The 18,342-nt window shown below is 36.9% G+C and overlaps 1 protein-coding gene across 2 annotated transcripts; it reads left to right on the forward strand.

Moving 5' to 3' along the window:
- Positions 1-3,602: 3,602 nt before the first annotated feature.
- LOC148087934 (sodium- and chloride-dependent GABA transporter 1) lies at positions 3,603-14,896 on the forward strand. 2 transcript variants are annotated; one of them, XM_087792951.1, is made up of 13 exons: positions 3,603-3,977; positions 5,397-5,531; positions 8,086-8,296; positions 8,700-8,832; positions 9,853-9,987; positions 10,098-10,201; positions 10,266-10,390; positions 10,992-11,104; positions 11,277-11,417; positions 11,485-11,584; positions 11,651-11,751; positions 11,886-12,053; positions 12,753-14,896. In XM_087792951.1, exons 1-13 carry the CDS (start codon positions 3,785-3,787, stop codon positions 12,879-12,881), a joined length of 1,788 nt encoding a protein of 595 aa, XP_087649077.1. In that variant the 5' UTR covers positions 3,603-3,784; the 3' UTR covers positions 12,882-14,896. The 2 variants fall into 2 exon arrangements, with proteins under 2 accessions (XP_087649077.1, XP_087649087.1); XM_087792961.1 differs by lacking the exon at positions 3,603-3,977 and having other exon boundaries at positions 5,434-6,446.
- The last annotated feature ends 3,446 nt before the right edge of the window (positions 14,897-18,342 follow it).

Genomic DNA, 18,342 nt, shown 5'->3' on the forward strand with positions numbered 1-18,342 from the left:
GAAGAAATCTTGGTATACATGTGTAATCTTTAAACCCAAGTAGGTAAATTTGTTTGTTAACTGAAAAGGGAAGATATTATAGTCGATTGATTTTGCCAGATCATTGATTGGAAATACATCACTTTTTGAAAAATGTAATTTGTAACTTGAAATGTGACCAAATATTTTTAATATTTCAATAACTCCAGGTATTGAAACAACTGGATTAGACAAATAGAGCAAAAGGTCATCAGCATATAGTGAACATTTATGAATTTCTTTGTTCCTCAGCACTCCAAAGATTTCCTTCTCTTTCCTTAGGGCCAGAGCCAGAGGCTCAATAGCTAAATCAAAAAGAAAAGGTGAGAGACAACAACCTTGTCTTGTTCCTCTGTAAAGTTTAAAATACGTTGATGTTATTGAGTTAGTGTGTACTGCGGCCACTGGTGTGGAATATATTATTTTGATCCAAGATATGAAGTTCGAACCAAAACCAAATTTTCCCAACTCTGTAAATAAGTAATTCCACTCCACCCGATCAAATGCTTTTTCAGCGTCAAGTGAGATAACAACTTCTGGCATTTCAGTGGAATGGGAATTATATAAAATATTAAGTAAACGTCGCATGTTAAAGAAAGATTGCCTACCTGGCACAAAACCAGTCTGGTCCGGGTGTATTATTTTGGCCATCACTGTTTCCAGACGACGAGACAGAACTTTAGTGAGAATTTTAGAATTTTTGGTCTTTTCCTTTTTTAGGTATAACTGTAATAGTTGCCGGATTCATTGTTGGTGGTAGTTTTAAAGTTATAAGTGTTTCTTCAAATAATTATCAGGGCCTTTTCTAACCCATGACCTGGGCAAAACAAGAACAACAAACTGCTGCTCCCGCAGGGATCATCGCTAGGTCCCTCAACTGAAACAAGGACCATCCCAATTAGCTTCCGAAACTAAAGGGTAATCTCTAGTAACCACTTTGCGTGTGCTTTACAGAAACCACAGAGCTATGCAAACATGAAGGGCGGAAATTAAATTTTACTTGCCCACTGACCTGCATTTTCCTTGTCGTCAATATTTAATCAGACCCTTTATCCCAAGTTAATTTAAAATATATATATTTTTTGAGTTAAATAATATTGCAGAAACAAATCAATTTTGACTGTATTACATCACTAATGTATGCTTATCCAAGCTGTTCTATTCCTGGCTTTATCAGATGTTTTTTATGCTTTTAAAAGCAAGATTTGAACGCTGTAGCAGACTCGACTGAATGAATCCATTGTCTCACAATAATGTTGAACATGAAAGACCAGAGTCTGTTTTTATCCAACCAGTGTATGCCAGTGATTTTCCACTGTCGTCTCGCAAGGCATTAAAGGGTTAACAAGACCTCTGGGATTATCTTCACCAACCCTAGTCTATTATTCTTTTTGACAACCTTAATCAAACCATTGAAAAAGTCTAGAGCCGGTAAATTTCCACATTCTGGTGATTCGGTTAATAAATGGAAAAGCAAACAGTCGTTAATATTTAAATGGGAAACGATAATATTTAATAATGAAGAATTAATAGATGAAGTTATTCTTCTTTTGTTTTCCAAAGCACTTTATTTGCATGTAAATAAACTAAAAAGAAAAACAACATCATACACGCACCAAACACAAATATAAACGTAGTACTTTAAGTTCAAGCAAAAATAGATTAATAAAAAAATCTTCTCTGAGAGTGGTCGAGAACTAAGCCAAATGTTAAAGATGGCTATCGGGGAAATCCTAACATGATTAACCGTCATTGAATGTGGTTCTTCTGTTCGACAAGCACGTGTTCGAACGTGTTTTTGTATTAAATGAGGAAATGATTTCCATTTTTAACTACATCCAGCTCCATTTATTACCATCCACAGCTCTCGCCTCAGGCAGGGACATGTGTACAGTTTAACCCAGAGGTTAGTGACTATATTGTTTTAGATGAAACATGCCATCTGTTGTTTTGTCTCTTGACTGGTTAATGCTTTTCAACTGAAACTGTCTTTAAGAATAAGGACACAACTTTTAAAGTTCCTGGCATTATCAAATGCGTCAAGCAAGATAAGGTGGTTCAATGACTTTTCACCAAAACAGCAGCTGCTTCTAACATTTTGAGAAGATAAGTTGCTGAAATAAAGTCAGGAAGGCTTTGTTCACCTGTGTTTGTGCATGAAAACATGTGTATGAGAGAGTGTGTCCTGCTCAATCTGACCCACATTCTCGTCCCACTGTCATTGTCTACTAGCCGGCCAGAATCCAAGCTTAAAATGTCCAAACAAAAGTCTTTTGTTTCAAAATATATTAAAAGCTTTCTTTTGTGAAAAACCTGTTACCTACCATTGATCTTCTCTGGCAACTATTTCACATATTGTTGTGTTCTTTAGAATACTTTTACTCTTAATTCATTGAAAAATGAAATTAAAGCAAAAATATGTAACTCTTTGACATTATTATGCTGATTCATGTTTTGTGTAATAATTGGTTTAATTATGTCATCGTTCTCTCTCACTGTGACTCATACCAGTCTAGTAATTATATATATAGTTATTACAGTTTAGTAACCAATTGTGCAAACAATAGCAACGGGGAAATGACACATTTACACAGTGAAGTGACACTATTCATTTTTGGATTTTTTTAAATTCATCGTTTTCTCACTGACATTAAGCGGACCACACAGTTTTTAGACTTCACAGAGGGAAAGAAAATTGAAGAAGGAAGTTTGATAATAAAACATTTTTATTCATATCATTTTATTTTTAAACGCATATTATATACATGTCCGGTCTTTTGTCGAGTGCATTCATTCAAACAATGTTTCGTTCAAAAGAAGATGGGAAAATCTGTTGTGTAATGCCAAACTGAAGTTACAAAATCCTACTTTGTTTAAAAACAAATTGAGTCATTTTTATATGCTAATTTATTTTTGTATTCTATCATTATAAAACAGACCCATAATGGAAAAGTACAGAGTTTTGAGGGGAAGTTTAACCTTTTTTTTTTAACCCTTTACAGGAAGTCGCTGTTTCCCATGCATTAACTCGCACGCAGTTTTAATAGCGTCTTTTAAAATGCTAGTTGAACGTGTCGACGGAGATTTGATGTTATAAGTTCCGTTGGTTTCTAACGGAGGAGCGAAGCTACCGCGCGTTCAGGTTTCTCCAGTCAAACGAGCCGCACTTAAATCTAGAGTGCTCCTTATCGCTGAACGTTACGGTAAATCCCCCCAAAACGCTATTCAGAAGGCGGAAATACACTTTCGGCTTTCACATTAAGAGCAGTACAATGCCTTATTTAACAGGTATCTTTTTTAACATCACGCTTTTTTGTAAATAAGTGATATACTAAGGGCCTCTAGTGAGAACCACCATTGAAAGGATAAATATTTTGATGGCCAACAAAAAAATGTCATAGAAGCTCGTAATAGTTATCTCAATTTTAACGCGTAGATGGCAAATAATCTTCCTTTATTAAAATGCACGTTGTTATTATTTGTGAATATTCACTATTTATTACAGCGGAAATGTAATTCCTCCTTCTGAATAGGGTCTGGACCGGAGTTTTATTTTGAAAAGGACAGAGGCGTGAGTGAGCGACTCCACTGCGAGGGACTGTCGGGTTTGGAGTTATGACACTTGGACAGTGTCTCGGATCAGAGACAGTTTAACTCACTGGATCCAGGTCTTTTTTTTTCTTAATCCCGGACCATCGTCCAGACGCCGCGGCCAGGACGTATATTTGTGGCTCACTGTCCTCCAGTCACTGTCCTTACATCACCGATGGAGCTCAGCAGTCATGTCAGGACTCCCTCCGACCCCAGAGAGAGCTCGGACCCGCAGCCCGGAGCCGGTAAGACCGCGGAGCGACCCACGTGGAGCGGCCGGCTGGAGTTCATCCTGGCGTCCGTTGGATACGCGGTCGGTCTGGGGAACGTGTGGAGGTTCCCGTACCTGTGCTACCAGAGCGGCGGAGGTGCGTTTACTCCAGTCATTGTCGTGACATTTGACCCTTTAGAACCCCCACACGTTTGATCCAGTGACGAGTTCCATACTTACAGTAGATACAGTGATACAAACACTTCATTCACTATTACTATGTAACGTTCAATAACTGAACTTCTATTGTTCAACGAGTCCACATGTGACCTCTTATGAGACGAAAAATGATGGTTCCTTTTTTTGTTTTTTACAAAATGATTCCTAAAACAGTCCGTATATATATATATATATATATATATATATATATATATATATACATACATACGTGTGTGTGTGTGTGTGTGTGACTCTAATGTTGGCATTCAGCTGGTGTTCAATGGTGTTTATTAGATAGAAAAATGAAAGAAAATTATATTTTACTGTCCAAGACTAACAATAATAATCCATTTTATTTATAAGGATCCTCTCACAGCACTCAAGGTCACTGTACAGATTTAAAAGCAACAGTGAAACGCAAAATTAGGACAGAATATTAAAAAAGTAAGGGGGGGGGGTGTTACAACAATACATTTTAATTTAATTTTATTTGTTTTATTTGCTGTGGATAATTTGGAAATAAACAATTTCCCGAAGGAGACCTCCTGAGGGATCAATAAAGTTCTACCTAACCTAACCTAAATAAAACAAAGCAACAACAACTATAAAGCATGAACTACAGTGAATAAGATTAATGTGATTTTTTTTTTTTTTAAGTGAGTTTCAAAAACAGTGAGACGATAAATCCACTAATTCTTAATGATCAAAGTAATTAAGAGAAAATAAATAACGTGTCTTTTTTAATGTTGAGTTGTGATGGATAAACCAGAGAAGAAAAACAGGTATGTTTCTTAAACTTACATCACCAAAATATGTGAAAGTCAGATGACTGGGCGTTCAACATTCCATATGACTAGAAAATTCAAACTAAAAATGTAATTGGAAAAAACATTCCAATTACATTTTTAGTTTGAATTTTCTACTACCCCTTTTTCTTCTCATCTTTCTTGTTTTTGCCCCACTCAGTCATCCTCTTTCACCTCAGCCACACCTACATTGCATCAATTATCCTCAATGGTTCTCTTATTCATTTGCCTGGTACCTCCATCAACGTTTATTATCATCACCTCCCTCTTTCTCTCGCGAGTCCAGAAATTGTTATCCGATACGATTCTGTCATGGATCACCTCTGGCAGTCTTCTCCACCATGTCTGCATTCTCCTCTTAACCTTTAAACCAATCTCTAACATTCTCCTAATGTGTCCAGGGAGACAAGTATCTCAATCTCTTCCTGTCCACTGGTATCATCACACCAAAGAATAAACTCCAAACAATATCAACTTCATCCTTGCAGCCGTTTTAACTTCATTAATTTTTTTATTGAGGTTGATTTGTCTTTTTTTGCTTCTCTATTAAGGTGCTTTCTTGATTCCTTATCTGACCATGGTCCTTGTGTGTGGCATTCCTCTCCTAACCATGGAATTTGCCATCGGACAATACACTCGCTTCGGACCGGTTCACGCTCTAGCCAAAGTCTGTCCCTTGCTCAAAGGTGAGTGACTCAATATTTGCTGTGGAATGATTCAGTGCAATATACCTGGAAAATAAACACCACATTATTAATGATACCAAACAAAAAGTCTGTAAAACTCTGTATTATGTTTGGTATTAGAAACATTTGACATCTATTACACCTTCTGGTGGTACACGATGACGATTGCTATCTACGGAGAAGAAAAACAAGATTATTCTTTAGATAATGTGGTGTTAAGAAAATTAAGATTAGACTGATTAAAATGAAGGATATTTATTGAACATACAAACTGAGAAAATCTGTATTTAATGATGAATTCCATTCCGTTTATTCCATCTTTTATCTTCTTTTACATTTTTAAATTGTTTCCTCGTGTTGATGGTTGAGAACTTGTTTATTTCCTGAAGATTACATTGGTAATTGTTAGCAGTTTGTTCTAAAGACTATTTCAAAATGTCCGATTGCTAAATTGGAACTAGATAATAAATATATGCCTTGAGAAACTCAAAATGGAATGGCATGAATTTAACTCATTAGACCAGCCTTGTTTTCTTCAAATGATGATTATGCAATAAAGTAGTAGCTTCTGTGTGTATCGTATGATTAACAGGAAGAAAACAAAAAAAGAATGGAAAATGTCAAGTTACAAGGTCCATGATATTATTTCAAAAAACATTTAATTGAACATATTGAAGAAAACAAGGCTGCTTTAATATTTCTTAGACGAGCATATAAGTGAGTAAGAAACACATCATCAATAGTAAGAAACATGAGCTCAGCCATCAACACTCAATGCTAGCTAGACAAACTGGATATATAATCTGTCTTGTTCTAATAAATGATTTTCTCTTTAGTTTTTTTTGTTTTATCCTAAAACAGAGATAATCTACCCGGTCAAAACGTTTCCTCCTGGTTAATGCTCTGATAAACAAGGTAGTTTTCTTCTGTGTTCTGATGATTGTTGTCCCCAAAATCACATCTGCCTCATCCAAATGATCAACTCTCTGACGCACTTCACTGATCAACAAATCATGGTATTTGAGCAGTTTGCATTTAACAGAGGCTCGACTAGTGACTGGCTTTACTTACGTTAAACATCTGGTATTTTTATTTATTCAGGAAATACTTGAGTTTCCTTGGTTTATGTATATTCTTATGGTTCCATCTCCAGAAACTCCTGCAGCAAATCTTTTTTTTTAATGAAGAAAAGTTGACTCTGAAACCAAAAAACAAGTAACATTTTCCAAGGAGATAGTTTTGTGCAACTGTTGGTCTAGTCAAGTGTTTTCCATACAAGATTTATCTCCAAGGTTTTCAATGTTTTCATACAAGCCAGGCCCTTGAGGTAGGAACTAAGATTGTTGCGCACACAGTCAATGAGAATCATCCCTTTTAAAAGGGAGTTAGGGATTCTCTAAACATTGTATTTTCGTCCAGCAATGTTTAAAAGTATCAACCTTACTAAAGAGGAATTTATGCTTCAAAGAAACCAATTTCTGTGAAATTAGTGATAACATCCGATCATGTTGAAAATGTATTTCAAGAAGATACAGTATGTGAAGAAAACAAGGATAGAAGCAGGTGTTCAGTTGAATGAAAGTCATCTCCTTATCTTCAGGTGTGAGAGCGCAGTGGAATTTCTAATCTCTCACAGGTGTCCTTTGTTAAATCTCATAGCTGTCTCTTACCACGTACAACTAAGATTCAGGGATGAAAGAAACCTTTTTTTTTCAAGCCTCATCAAACTGGATAGTATTGAAAAGTATAGAAATAATAGAACAGTGGAAGTGAACACAAGTTGAAGAAGAATGTGTAATCCATGGGAATAGTGTGGTGAATAATTAACATTGAAGGATTCTTTTTTTGTGTTCTTACACGTTGTAACGGGAGATTTGTTATTTTAGTTGGAAGTTTTGTCGTCATCTCTTTTAGTTTGAGTATTTTATTTATTCATTCAACTTGAAAGGTTTAGTGAAATCTTCCTGACATGAAAGTAATTGATGTATTCAATGAAGAATTAATAATTAAACCCACATTTTTGTCTTTAACACAGAAGTATGAACCCATGTGATCCTGTTCACCTGCATGAAGTTTATCCCAGTTTGTAACAGAGGGAACGTATATTTCTTGCGTGTAAAATAATTTAAACGCCTGTAGGAAGACCATGCCAAGTCCACACATGTTCAGCCCACACCCTGCACTTCCCTCAATCTGGATTCAAACCTATGACCTTTATGTTGTGCATAACATAAACTGAAACTTTGCCAGTCAATAGGATTACAAGCATCAGGACATTAGACAGATTCAATCACTTGGTAAATATACCAATAAAATAAGTGAAGGTTAAAGATCTTGATGTATTTATTACAAGCTTGTTAACAGACAAATTCAACTGTAGTTGAGACACAAGTTTACAAATCTAAAGAGTATTCCATGATAAATGTGACTATAGATGTTCCCGTTTCTGCTGCCACGGTCTCGACATACACATGAATCGAAATTTCAGGACGAGACAAAAGTAACTAGACAAAACTTTTTTTAGCGTCTAATTGTGTGTTTTTACCCTCCACAGGTGTGGGTCTGGCCACTGTGTTCATGTCCATATTGTTCAGTACATACTACAATGTGCTCATGAGTTGGGCACTTCTGTACTTTTTTAACTCCTTTGACTCAACGCTCTCGTGGACGTCGTGCAACAACACATGGAATGTGGCGGAGAACTGTTCCAGTGGTTCTCTCAGGAACGCCAGTCACCTGCAGTCTGCCAGCCAGCAGTTTTTTGAGTGAGCAGATTTCAATGCTTTTGGACCAGAACCCTCTTCGATCAATACGTTCAGATAACTAGACGTGCATCCTTGACTTGAAACTGACTAGTTGTCTATCCATTAGTTCAATAGGAACTAGTTCTACCTATAGAAAAGTGCTACTTGACTAGCAACAAACTAGAGTCTGATGTATGTTTTGTCAACATCAGGTGTTGAAGTTTATTCAGTCTATGTTGAGTTCAGTTGAAACTGAGATGATGGAACTTGTATAGTGTCTGTAACTAGATACGTACTTTGTATTAGTATCAGTTCTACTTCCACTTCATCCGTCGGGTCATACAAACTAAATCTGCTTTTTGTCCTACACATTCTTATTTGTTTCCACTTCCTAATTGTGTTTAAATGTTGTGTTGACTTCAAGGAACCGACTCCTGGAAAAATCCAGTGACATCCGAGAGCCAGGAAATATTCGACTGGAGCTGTTAGGATACCTCTTTGTTGCCTGGGTCATCGTCTACCTATGCATTTTTAAAGGCATCAGGTCCACTGGCAAGGTTCGTTCTCTTTAATCAATCAAACGTTTATTGACTTCATTGTTGTGAGAGATGCTGCTGCACAGAATTGAAACGTTAAAATAACCTGTATTTAAAAAGTAGCAAAGACAAGGCAAATCTATGGTGCAATGTCCATGCATGTACTTAACTCGCCTGGTATACTCTATATTTAAAAAAAAAACATGGCTTTCTTTGTGAGTTTAAATTATCCATTTTGTGTGTCTAAATGTGTGCCATGTATAGCAGCTGAGAAAACCACACAACTGGGGTTAAAACCACCAACCAACCACAAACTCTCTTTCTCTCAAATATATAAATATATACTGTATATATATATATACACATAATATATATAATAGTAGGTATGTGTTTGTGTCTGCCAGATGTCTCATAGACTTGCAGACTACACAACACTCGTTTTGTTTAAAAATTGACATGTAGCCCAACGACCCGTCATTGAAGGTTAAAGGTGGAAAAAGAATCGATCAGTTCAAGGAAAGGGGGGCAGAAAGGAGGACAAAAGAGCCGCACGGAAATTCAAATACGTCCAAATAGAGACAGCTAGTAGCTAAAAAAAAAAAGTAAATAAAAAAATACTATAAATGGAGCTGGAACACTGTGGTGTTGTAATAGGGACAACTATTTGATCACAGTAACACAGTTGCACAGGTTTGTGTGATCAAATATCATGACGTCTTCTTCCTGCTCTGTCAAGCCGACATGAGAACAAACAACTTTATATGTTGCATTGTTTACATTTTGATTGATCATGGGATCAGTTTCATGAATGACATTTCTTCATGTTGAGAGTTGAATCATGTTGAATAAGATCAACAAAAACCACAGTTGATCAGTCTGGAGTTTCATTCCTTTATAAACCAGGAAGAGATTCGTTACTCACCGTGAACTCAAAAGTGCTGAGTCACAGTACATAAGCAAAACTATTGTGTCTTCACCTCTATCATCTGCTGCGTAACACAGTTACTAAACATGTTTTTATCCTTCTCTTCTCTCACACAGGTGGTTTACTTCACAGCTATATTTCCGTACTTCATCCTGATCGCTCTGCTCATCAATAACGTGCAGCTTCCTGGAGCAAAGGATGGGATCCTTTACTTCGTGACGCCTGTCTGGGACAAACTCTTCGAGGTTACGGTAAGAAGCGGGAAATAGATGAGTAGCCAGCACGTCAACAACATCTCTGAATGATTGGACAGAAAGAGTTTCTTATTAATCTGATTTAATCTCCACCTCCTGCCGCCAAGGTTTGGGTGAACGCTGCCGCTCAGGTGTTTAACTCTATCGGGATCGCCTTCGGATCCCAGATCTCCATGGCTAGCTACAACAAGTTTAACAACAACATCGTCAGGTGAAGCTCGCGGCCCTTTTCTCGTGATGGTCCGGTGTGACTGTGATGTTCTCTCAACTCTCAGGGACACTTTGATCGTGGCCGTCACCAACTCGGTGACCAGCATCCTGGCCGGCTTTGTGATCTTCTCTGGCATCGGCTACATGGCTAACATACATAACCTGCCAGTGGACAAGATAACCACAGACGGTAGGCTCCAAAATAAAAGTTTTTAAATCCTTTATCTGCAGCACATGTGTGATCGTAGATGCTTTTAAATGCAGATAACATCTCCTGAATCCACTTGAGGTATCGCAGACACGCATGGTTGAGCAGTTTCGCGCTTAATTATTTAACAGTCATCAATTTCGGCGACTTTAATCAAACCTGTTGGCAGTTGTTCAGTTTGGCTCGGTACAACCATGAGGTCAATGCAACCTGAGCACCAGAGTAGACACCCCAATGAAACATATACTGGAGAAAATAAATAAATGACATCCAGGTGAGCTTTTCTTAAAACAGGAGAGTCAGTCTTAAGTCACACAGGAACCCATTAAATGAATTATTTATCTTCACACATGATGGATGGATAGATAGATAGATAGATACTCACATTCACCTACAACTACTCTATGTAAACCCCTGTTTAACCACAGATGACTCACCACAGGTAAATACAGTTAAAAGAGGCATGTGGCCCCGGCACTTCGTCCTATATCTTGAAATCAATCCAAGAAACCATCAAATCAGTTTCCTTCATCACAAAAATACATAAAACAAATCCGCTTATCCACATTTCTACATGTTACAGGTCCAGGTCTGGTATTTGTGGTCTACCCTGAGGTCCTGGCTACTATGCCTCTCCACCAGTTGTGGGCCCCTCTCTTCTTCTTCATGCTGCTGTGTCTGGGCCTGGACAGTCAGGTGAGCCTTTATCTATATGGCCCTCATGAAGTCAGAGTAAAACTATAAAACTGGTGGTAACAGTTGCAGTATATTGATTTGACATTTGAACTATAACTAATCAATAAGAAGATTCATTATAAGACTGTCATTTTTTCCCCCACTTCATCAACATGTGTTTTTTCTGTGGCAGTTTGCAACCGTTGAAGTTGGTGTGACGTTCTTAAAAGATGAATTTGGGGACAAAATCCTGCGTTTCCTAAAGCGTGAGGAGCTGCTGACTCTGGTGGTCTGCTTGGTCTGCTTTCTGCTGGGTCTCCCACACATCACCCAGGTGCTCTAGAAACATGTGCACTCTTGATGGATACACATGACTTACCACTCGTCTCCCGTCACACCAGGGTGGGATCTACACCTTCCAGCTGATGAACCACTACACTGCTGTCGTTTCTCTCGTCTTCATGGCCTCCTTCGAAGTTGTCTCCGTCTGCTGGATTTTCGGTAAAATCCAAGGAGCATTGACCTGCGTGAGATACAACTAAAATATAAAATATCTCTTCCCATCAGGCGTGCGTAACCTCTCTGACATGGTGAAGAAGATGCGAGGATCAAGACCTAGCTTGTATTTCAGAGTTTGTTGGATGTTTCTTTCTCCCGTGTTAGTGCTGGTGAGTTTTAAATATCTGGATTTGTCATGTTTGATGCGTCACAGAATATATATATATATATATATATATATACATTTTTCACAATTTTTCCCTCATTTAAATTTCCTAATTTTTTCCCACTTTTGTTCTTGTAGTGCATTATGGTTGCTGGAATTATCCAGTACTCTCCAGTACGCTACGGGTCGTACGTGTACCCACAATGGGCGGATTTTGTCGGCTGGATAATAACAATGGCTTCTTTGATTTGGATTCCACTCGGTGCCATTCATGAGTTGTACTTCAAAAAAGGTTCCTTTCTTCAGGTCAGTTATACTCCATCCCACATTTGTAATGACTCTTGGGAACATATCAAACATTAATAGACTCATTTCTTCTTATCCACTGTTAGTAATTGATGAGGTTGTTAAGTTAACAATCCCAGTGTAGAATATAGTTATGCAAAAAGAGATTCTAGTAAATACTATATGTAATAATAAACTGGTTAATATGCTGCTGATACATTAAGGCTTGACTTGTTTTTTATCTGTCTTATCTTGTCTTAAGTATTTCCATTATCTAAAGTAGTATATTACCACCATCTAAATTATTGTACAGTAATGACGCTGACATTTATCCAAAGTAGGAAGGTCTGTCCGGAGGTCTGTTCCTACTAAACATACATTTCAAAAGTCATATATAACTAACTAACTGACATAACAGGAACTCCGACCATGGACTTACTATGAAAAGACAATCATGTCACTTGTTTATCTTTGTGTAGTACAAACAAAGCCATTTTTGTGGGTTGTTTTCCATCACGAGGGCCAGCTAAATGATTTAGAGGGCAAGAGTTGGCCCCCAGGCCTTGCCTCCACGAAAACACCATTAAAAGAAGTTTTAAAGCATAATCTTTTAATTTTCTGAGGTTCAATCAAAGGTATGATGGAGTTACATCATCACTGAATTAATGTTTTCATCCTCATGTTCCTTCATTATTTAACTGCTACCCCTTTAACCCGCAGAGACTTCGAGCAGCTATACGCACAACAGTTGACCTGGATCTTCCCGCACTGGAAGAAGAAAAGCTCAACTTGGACAATTTGGACAATTTACGGTCCGAGTCTTTGCTGAGCGCTGGAGTGAAGATTTAACTCTTGCCGGCTTCAAAGATTGTTTATACTGAGTTCTTCTTGCACAAGTCTAATGACTCATGCATACGGTAATTGTGTTTATTTCAAAGTTTCTTTGTGTCGGACAAAATATTTATGATTCCTGTTAGAAAGGTTATAATTTAAATTTGTACTTGGATTGTTATTTTCTATTTTATTTTATACTCGTGTGCCGTTTATTGCTTTGTTGTTTTCTTACAAGGAAATCTTGAAACATCGGAGAGATCATTCCCATCACTCTCACTGGTCATAAAGGCTCTTATCATTACACTTAACATTTAATATACAACTTGAGTAAGAAAAGCTTGAATACATGACATCAATGATTAACGAAAGACAATCTGAGCGAAGCATTTATAGTGTCTGTGTTGTTCTAAGGACACTGTATTTACTACAGATGGCAGACTTGATTATATTGTCATTCATTTCTAAGAAGTATGTGTCTACAATCCAACTCTATGATTGTGTTGTTTTTACTTGAGTACTGTGTACCGTCATTTATACTAACACATAAATTAAGAATGATCAATGACTTGTGTTATTGTGCCTTTCCAAAGCCTTTTTTTTTTACATCCGTTTTTATCTATTAATGCTTTAAAATTCTCAATTTGCCTTAATTGTGAAGGAATTAACTAAATATTCTTACAACAACTGGAGTCTGATGGACTAGATATTAGCTCATGGTAAACTCCCGGTAGATCACTGATGCTCAGAAAGTGAGTATTATTGCACTGTAACTATGTGACACGTTGTTGAGTTACTCTCGGTTCATTTCTTGAAGCTTATTTTGGTAAATAAATCGAATGTATTGGAATCTCTGTGTAGGGGGTTTATTTATATAGTAACTGGAGAGTTTAAACAAAGCAAAGACGAGTAGCCTGGGAGCGGATGTGTTTGTGTTTTGCATCATCACAGTTTGCTGCACAGGAAACCTATTGACTAGTTCTGTTTTCTTAAGAAGGAGTAGTGACGGTGTCACCTGCAGTCGTACACACTGAACTGACAGCAAGTCAAACTCCAAACCGGAAGTGTTGCGCACATAATTTCCCTATCTTCATGCTCTCTGGTTGACATTTGGTTACTTTTACATCCTTCCTGTGACCTCATAAGAGCACAACTTGCCGTTTGTTTACTTGAAATTATAAATCATTACTTCACCATTGACGGACAACCCGTGAGTTATAAATAGCAACAGCCACTGGGTGGCAGTAGATCTACAGCATCTATTTTACGCTTGTGCTCAAGCAAATGAGATATTACGCTTCATTTAGAGGATTTTTTAAGTGTTTTATCGGAAGGGTTAAGTATCTTTTCTCACCTCAAACACGTTTCTCAACGTTCCTGCGCCAGAGAAGACACGTATCTTTCAACAGGTAATTTAGCACCTGCTCGTAAGATTAGCTTCCGGTCTTCTGTCTGCCACTCTTTCGTCACTTCCTCTTACCTAATGGGGAATACATTTGAAAATCTACAGTATTTAATGAATTGAAAGATAAATACCAAAGCAAATCATTCTATGGAAATGTATAATAAATACTGTATATTAATTGACTATGTTTTGTTGTTTGACAACTTTTTGTGATCTAATTTAAATGTAGCTGTTTTTGCTTACGTGGTACTTGTTAAATTTATTTGTATTTTATTTCAATCAATTATATTTTACAACATATCCAAAAAAATGCCGAAGTTTTTTTTTTTTTTTTCAATACTGGTAATAAACTGTTATTAAACACACATTAAACCCTTAAAGATTCTGTTATAAGCAGGTTTCTGTCTCTCTGAAAAGAAACAACTGCAAAGCTGTTGGTGCTCGGCTGTGATGCAATAAATAACAACCAGTCCTCATTTGTCAGAAGGAGGGAGGAACACTTTTCTTTTCTTCTGTGGTTACACTGAAAACATGTTCCTTTTTTTCTGCTGATTTAAGAGATCTTTCATTACTGTGTGTGGTGTAGAACATCTATGGAGGATATTTGTGTTTCAAAGAAACTTCCACTGTCAACATCGTCAAGAAAATAAAGATTGTATTTCATGAGGGAATGTTTCACAGATATTAACTTTTGTTGTGGCATTTTGAACATGCTTGGGAATCCAGCAGAAACTTAAATGAATCATTCCGCTTTATGTTCGCAGCTTCATAGCCAGCAGTTCACTGTCAATTCATGCTCGAAGCAACTCTGAGCTTAGAGTTCCTCGGTTTTTATTATTCTCCCCCACAGTCCAAATAACAAAGATGGCAGTTGTAGAGTCACCATCGAACATGTGTGAACCCTGTGATGTATTCAGTGTGCTGTGTACTGTTCCCTGCCTCTCACCCTGTGTAGCTGGGATAGGCTTCCTGCAATTATTTTTTAACATTTTTCATTGATTAATGTCTTGAGTTTTTCAATCACCTCTCGTGTGAATATTCATGAATCAAACAAGAAGTAATAATTTCCTAATTTAGCTTCTATTTCTTTTAATGAATGTAGCTTAAAGAAATATCTTCGTACAATGTTTTATAACATATAATATGTGTTGCAATTGTTAACAAAAACAAGTTTAAATGTTATGTTTTGCAGCTTTGACCCTTGTGTTCCCTCTGGGTCAAGGTGACCCGGAGGGCAGAAAACAAATGTGTTTGTGGTACATAGTTAATAAATAATATGGAAATAGTTGATGTAGAAAGTACCAAACAAAAGATGAGACATCACATTAACTCACTGAGCCGAACAGACATTGTGGGAGGGGCTTCAACAAACTATGTTTAATAAGTATATTATCTTATACTAAAGGACCAGACCACCAGAGTGAACTATCGTTTAAGATGTTTAAACTCCAGATGTTAAAATAAAAGTTGATGAAACTCTCTAAACTGATGCAGCAGTGACGTCGTCACCTGATCGTTTATGCAAGTATGATCCAGTTACTCGGTACTCGTTTGGTTTTGTCTGGTGGCTCTGTTATGCTGAATTGAAAAGGCTTCGTATTTTTTTTATATTGAATTTAAAAGGCTTTGTATTTTTTAATATTGAATTTAAATGCCTGGAATTTAAAAAATATTGAATAATTTAAAAAATAGAACAAATATAGAATAATTTAAATGATTTCAACCTTTCAATATTTGGGTTAATTTTGTCCACATCAAGAAGTCTGAGTAGATTGTGAGTATGAAGTATGATTTAATTTTTCAACAAGCATGTGTTTGCCACATGTTTTTGTATTAAATGAGGAAATGATTTCTATTTTTAACTACATCCAGCTCTATTTATTGCCATCCACAGCTCTCGCCTCAAGCCGGCACATGTGTACAGTTTAACCCAGAGGTTAGTGACTATATTGTTTTAGATTAAACATGCCATCTCTTGTTTTGTCTCTTGACTGGTTAATGCTTTTCAACTGAAACTGTCTTCAAAACAGCAGCTGCTTCTAACGTTTTAAGAAGATAAGTTGCTGAAATAAAGTCAGGGAGGCTTTGTTCACCTGTGTTTGTGCATGAAAACATGTGTATGAGAGAGTGTGTCCTGCTCAATCTGACCCACATTCTCGTTCCACTGTCATTGTCTACTAGCCGGCCAGAAGCCAAGCTTATAACGTCCAAACAAAAGCTTTGTTTCAAAATATATTAAAAGCTTTCTTTTGTGCAAAACCTGTTACCTACCATTGATCTTCTCTGGCAACTATTTCACCTATTGTTGTGTTCTTTAAAATACTTTTACTCTTAATTCATTGAAAATGAAATTAAAGCAAAAATATGTAACTTGTTGACATTATGTTGATGATTTATGTTTATGTAATAATTGGTTTCATTATGTCATCGTTCTCTCTCACTGTGACTCATACCAGTCTAGAGTCTGTGAGTGTCATATTACCACCAAATTGATATAGTTATATATAGTTATTATAGTTTAGTTAACAGTTGTGCAAACAGAAGCAACAAGGAAATGATACATTTACACAGTGAAGTGACACTATTCATATTTAGATTTTTAAAATGCATCGTTTTCTCACTGACATTAAGTGGACCACACAGTTTTAAATAAGTGGACACTCTTAGATCTACTGAATCAGACTTCAACGACGGGAAGAAAATATCAGTAGGAAGTTTGATAATAATACATTTATATTCATATCATTAAAAAAATATATATTATATATGTGGCATCATGAAATCGTTCTGAGCTCATGAGATCTCTCAGCCAATCACCACATCAAGGTGGGTTTTTAAAAGCATGTACTAGTTCGAACCACCAGAGGGAGACATTGCACCTGATTAAGCATCTACTCATTGATCGTGAGATGTAGTTTAAGATGTTTAAACTCCAGAAGTTGATACTTTGTCATGAAATATATAAACTGATGCAGCAGTGATGACGTCACCGGATCGTTTATGCAAGTATGATCCAGTAACTCGGTACTCGTTTGGTTTTGTCTGGTGACTCTGTTATGCTGAATGAGCACGGATATTGATAACATATTGTGCGAGACTACCCATGATCCAGTGGGTGAGAGGACACACCCCCATTCACCCCCTACAATCTCAATTTTAACATGTAGATGGCAAATAATCTACCTCTATTACAATGCACGTTGTTATTATTTGTGAATAGATAGATAGATAGATATAACTTTATTGATCCCTCTGGAGGTCTCCTCTGGGAAATTGTTTTTCCAATTAGCAATACACAGCAACATAGACAATAGAAAATTTACAAAATAAAGACAAGAACAAAGTCCCTATAAAAGGAAAGAACAAGATGACACAATCTTAGTCTAAAGATAAAGAACATAGATCAAAGACAAATAACAGAAAGGATACAAAGACTAACATAGAACAGAAAATCATGATACTTTCACTCCACTCCTGCCCCAAACTCAGAATTAAACAATCTAATAGCATGAGGAATGAATGAGTCCCTGAGTCTATTAGTGTTGCATCATGGGAGGAACTTTCGTGCACTCTCTGCTCACTGATGACAGTGTTCAGAGGATAAGGTAAGGTAAGGTAAAACTTTATTAATCCCTGAGGAGGTCTCCTTCGGGAAATTGTTTTTTTCCAATAGCCACAGAAAATACAGCAATTTTTCATAAAAAATAAAAAATAAATCAAAATAAAATAAGAACAAGAACATAAAGAGAAAGAACAAGAGAAAAGCGCTATATAAATAAATAAATATTACTTACTTACAAGAGCTGGTCTTGGACTTCGGGAGGTCCAGGACAAAGCAACGTCCAGTGTCCATCAGAGGCGACGAGGTGGAGATAGTTGATAACTATAAGTACCTCGGCGTGTGGCTGGACAGTAAACTGGTCCTGCAACACAGACCATGTTTATAAGAAAGTTCAGAGTAGACTGTACTTTCTGAGGAGGCTTCGATCATTTAACATCTGCAGGAAGCTCCTCTGCATGTTCTACCAGTCTGTGGTGGCCAATGTCCTGTTTTATGCTGTGGTGCGTTGGGGT

This window comes from Callionymus lyra, chromosome 1 (genome assembly GCF_982586985.1).
Source record: "Callionymus lyra chromosome 1, fCalLyr1.hap1.1, whole genome shotgun sequence".
Lineage (NCBI taxonomy): Eukaryota > Metazoa > Chordata > Actinopteri > Syngnathiformes > Callionymidae > Callionymus > Callionymus lyra.

Bases quoted from the DNA above. Each gene is read 5' to 3' on its own strand.
- LOC148087934 (XM_087792951.1), top strand. From the start codon at position 3,785: ATGGAGCTCAGCAGTCATGTCAGGACTCCCTCCGACCCCAGAGAGAGC. The intron at 10,202-10,265 runs GTGAAGCTCGCG...CTCAACTCTCAG, and splicing joins TTTAACAACAACATCGTCAG to GGACACTTTGATCGTGGCCG. The intron at 11,752-11,885 runs GTGAGTTTTAAA...TTGTTCTTGTAG, and splicing joins TTTCTCCCGTGTTAGTGCTG to TGCATTATGGTTGCTGGAAT.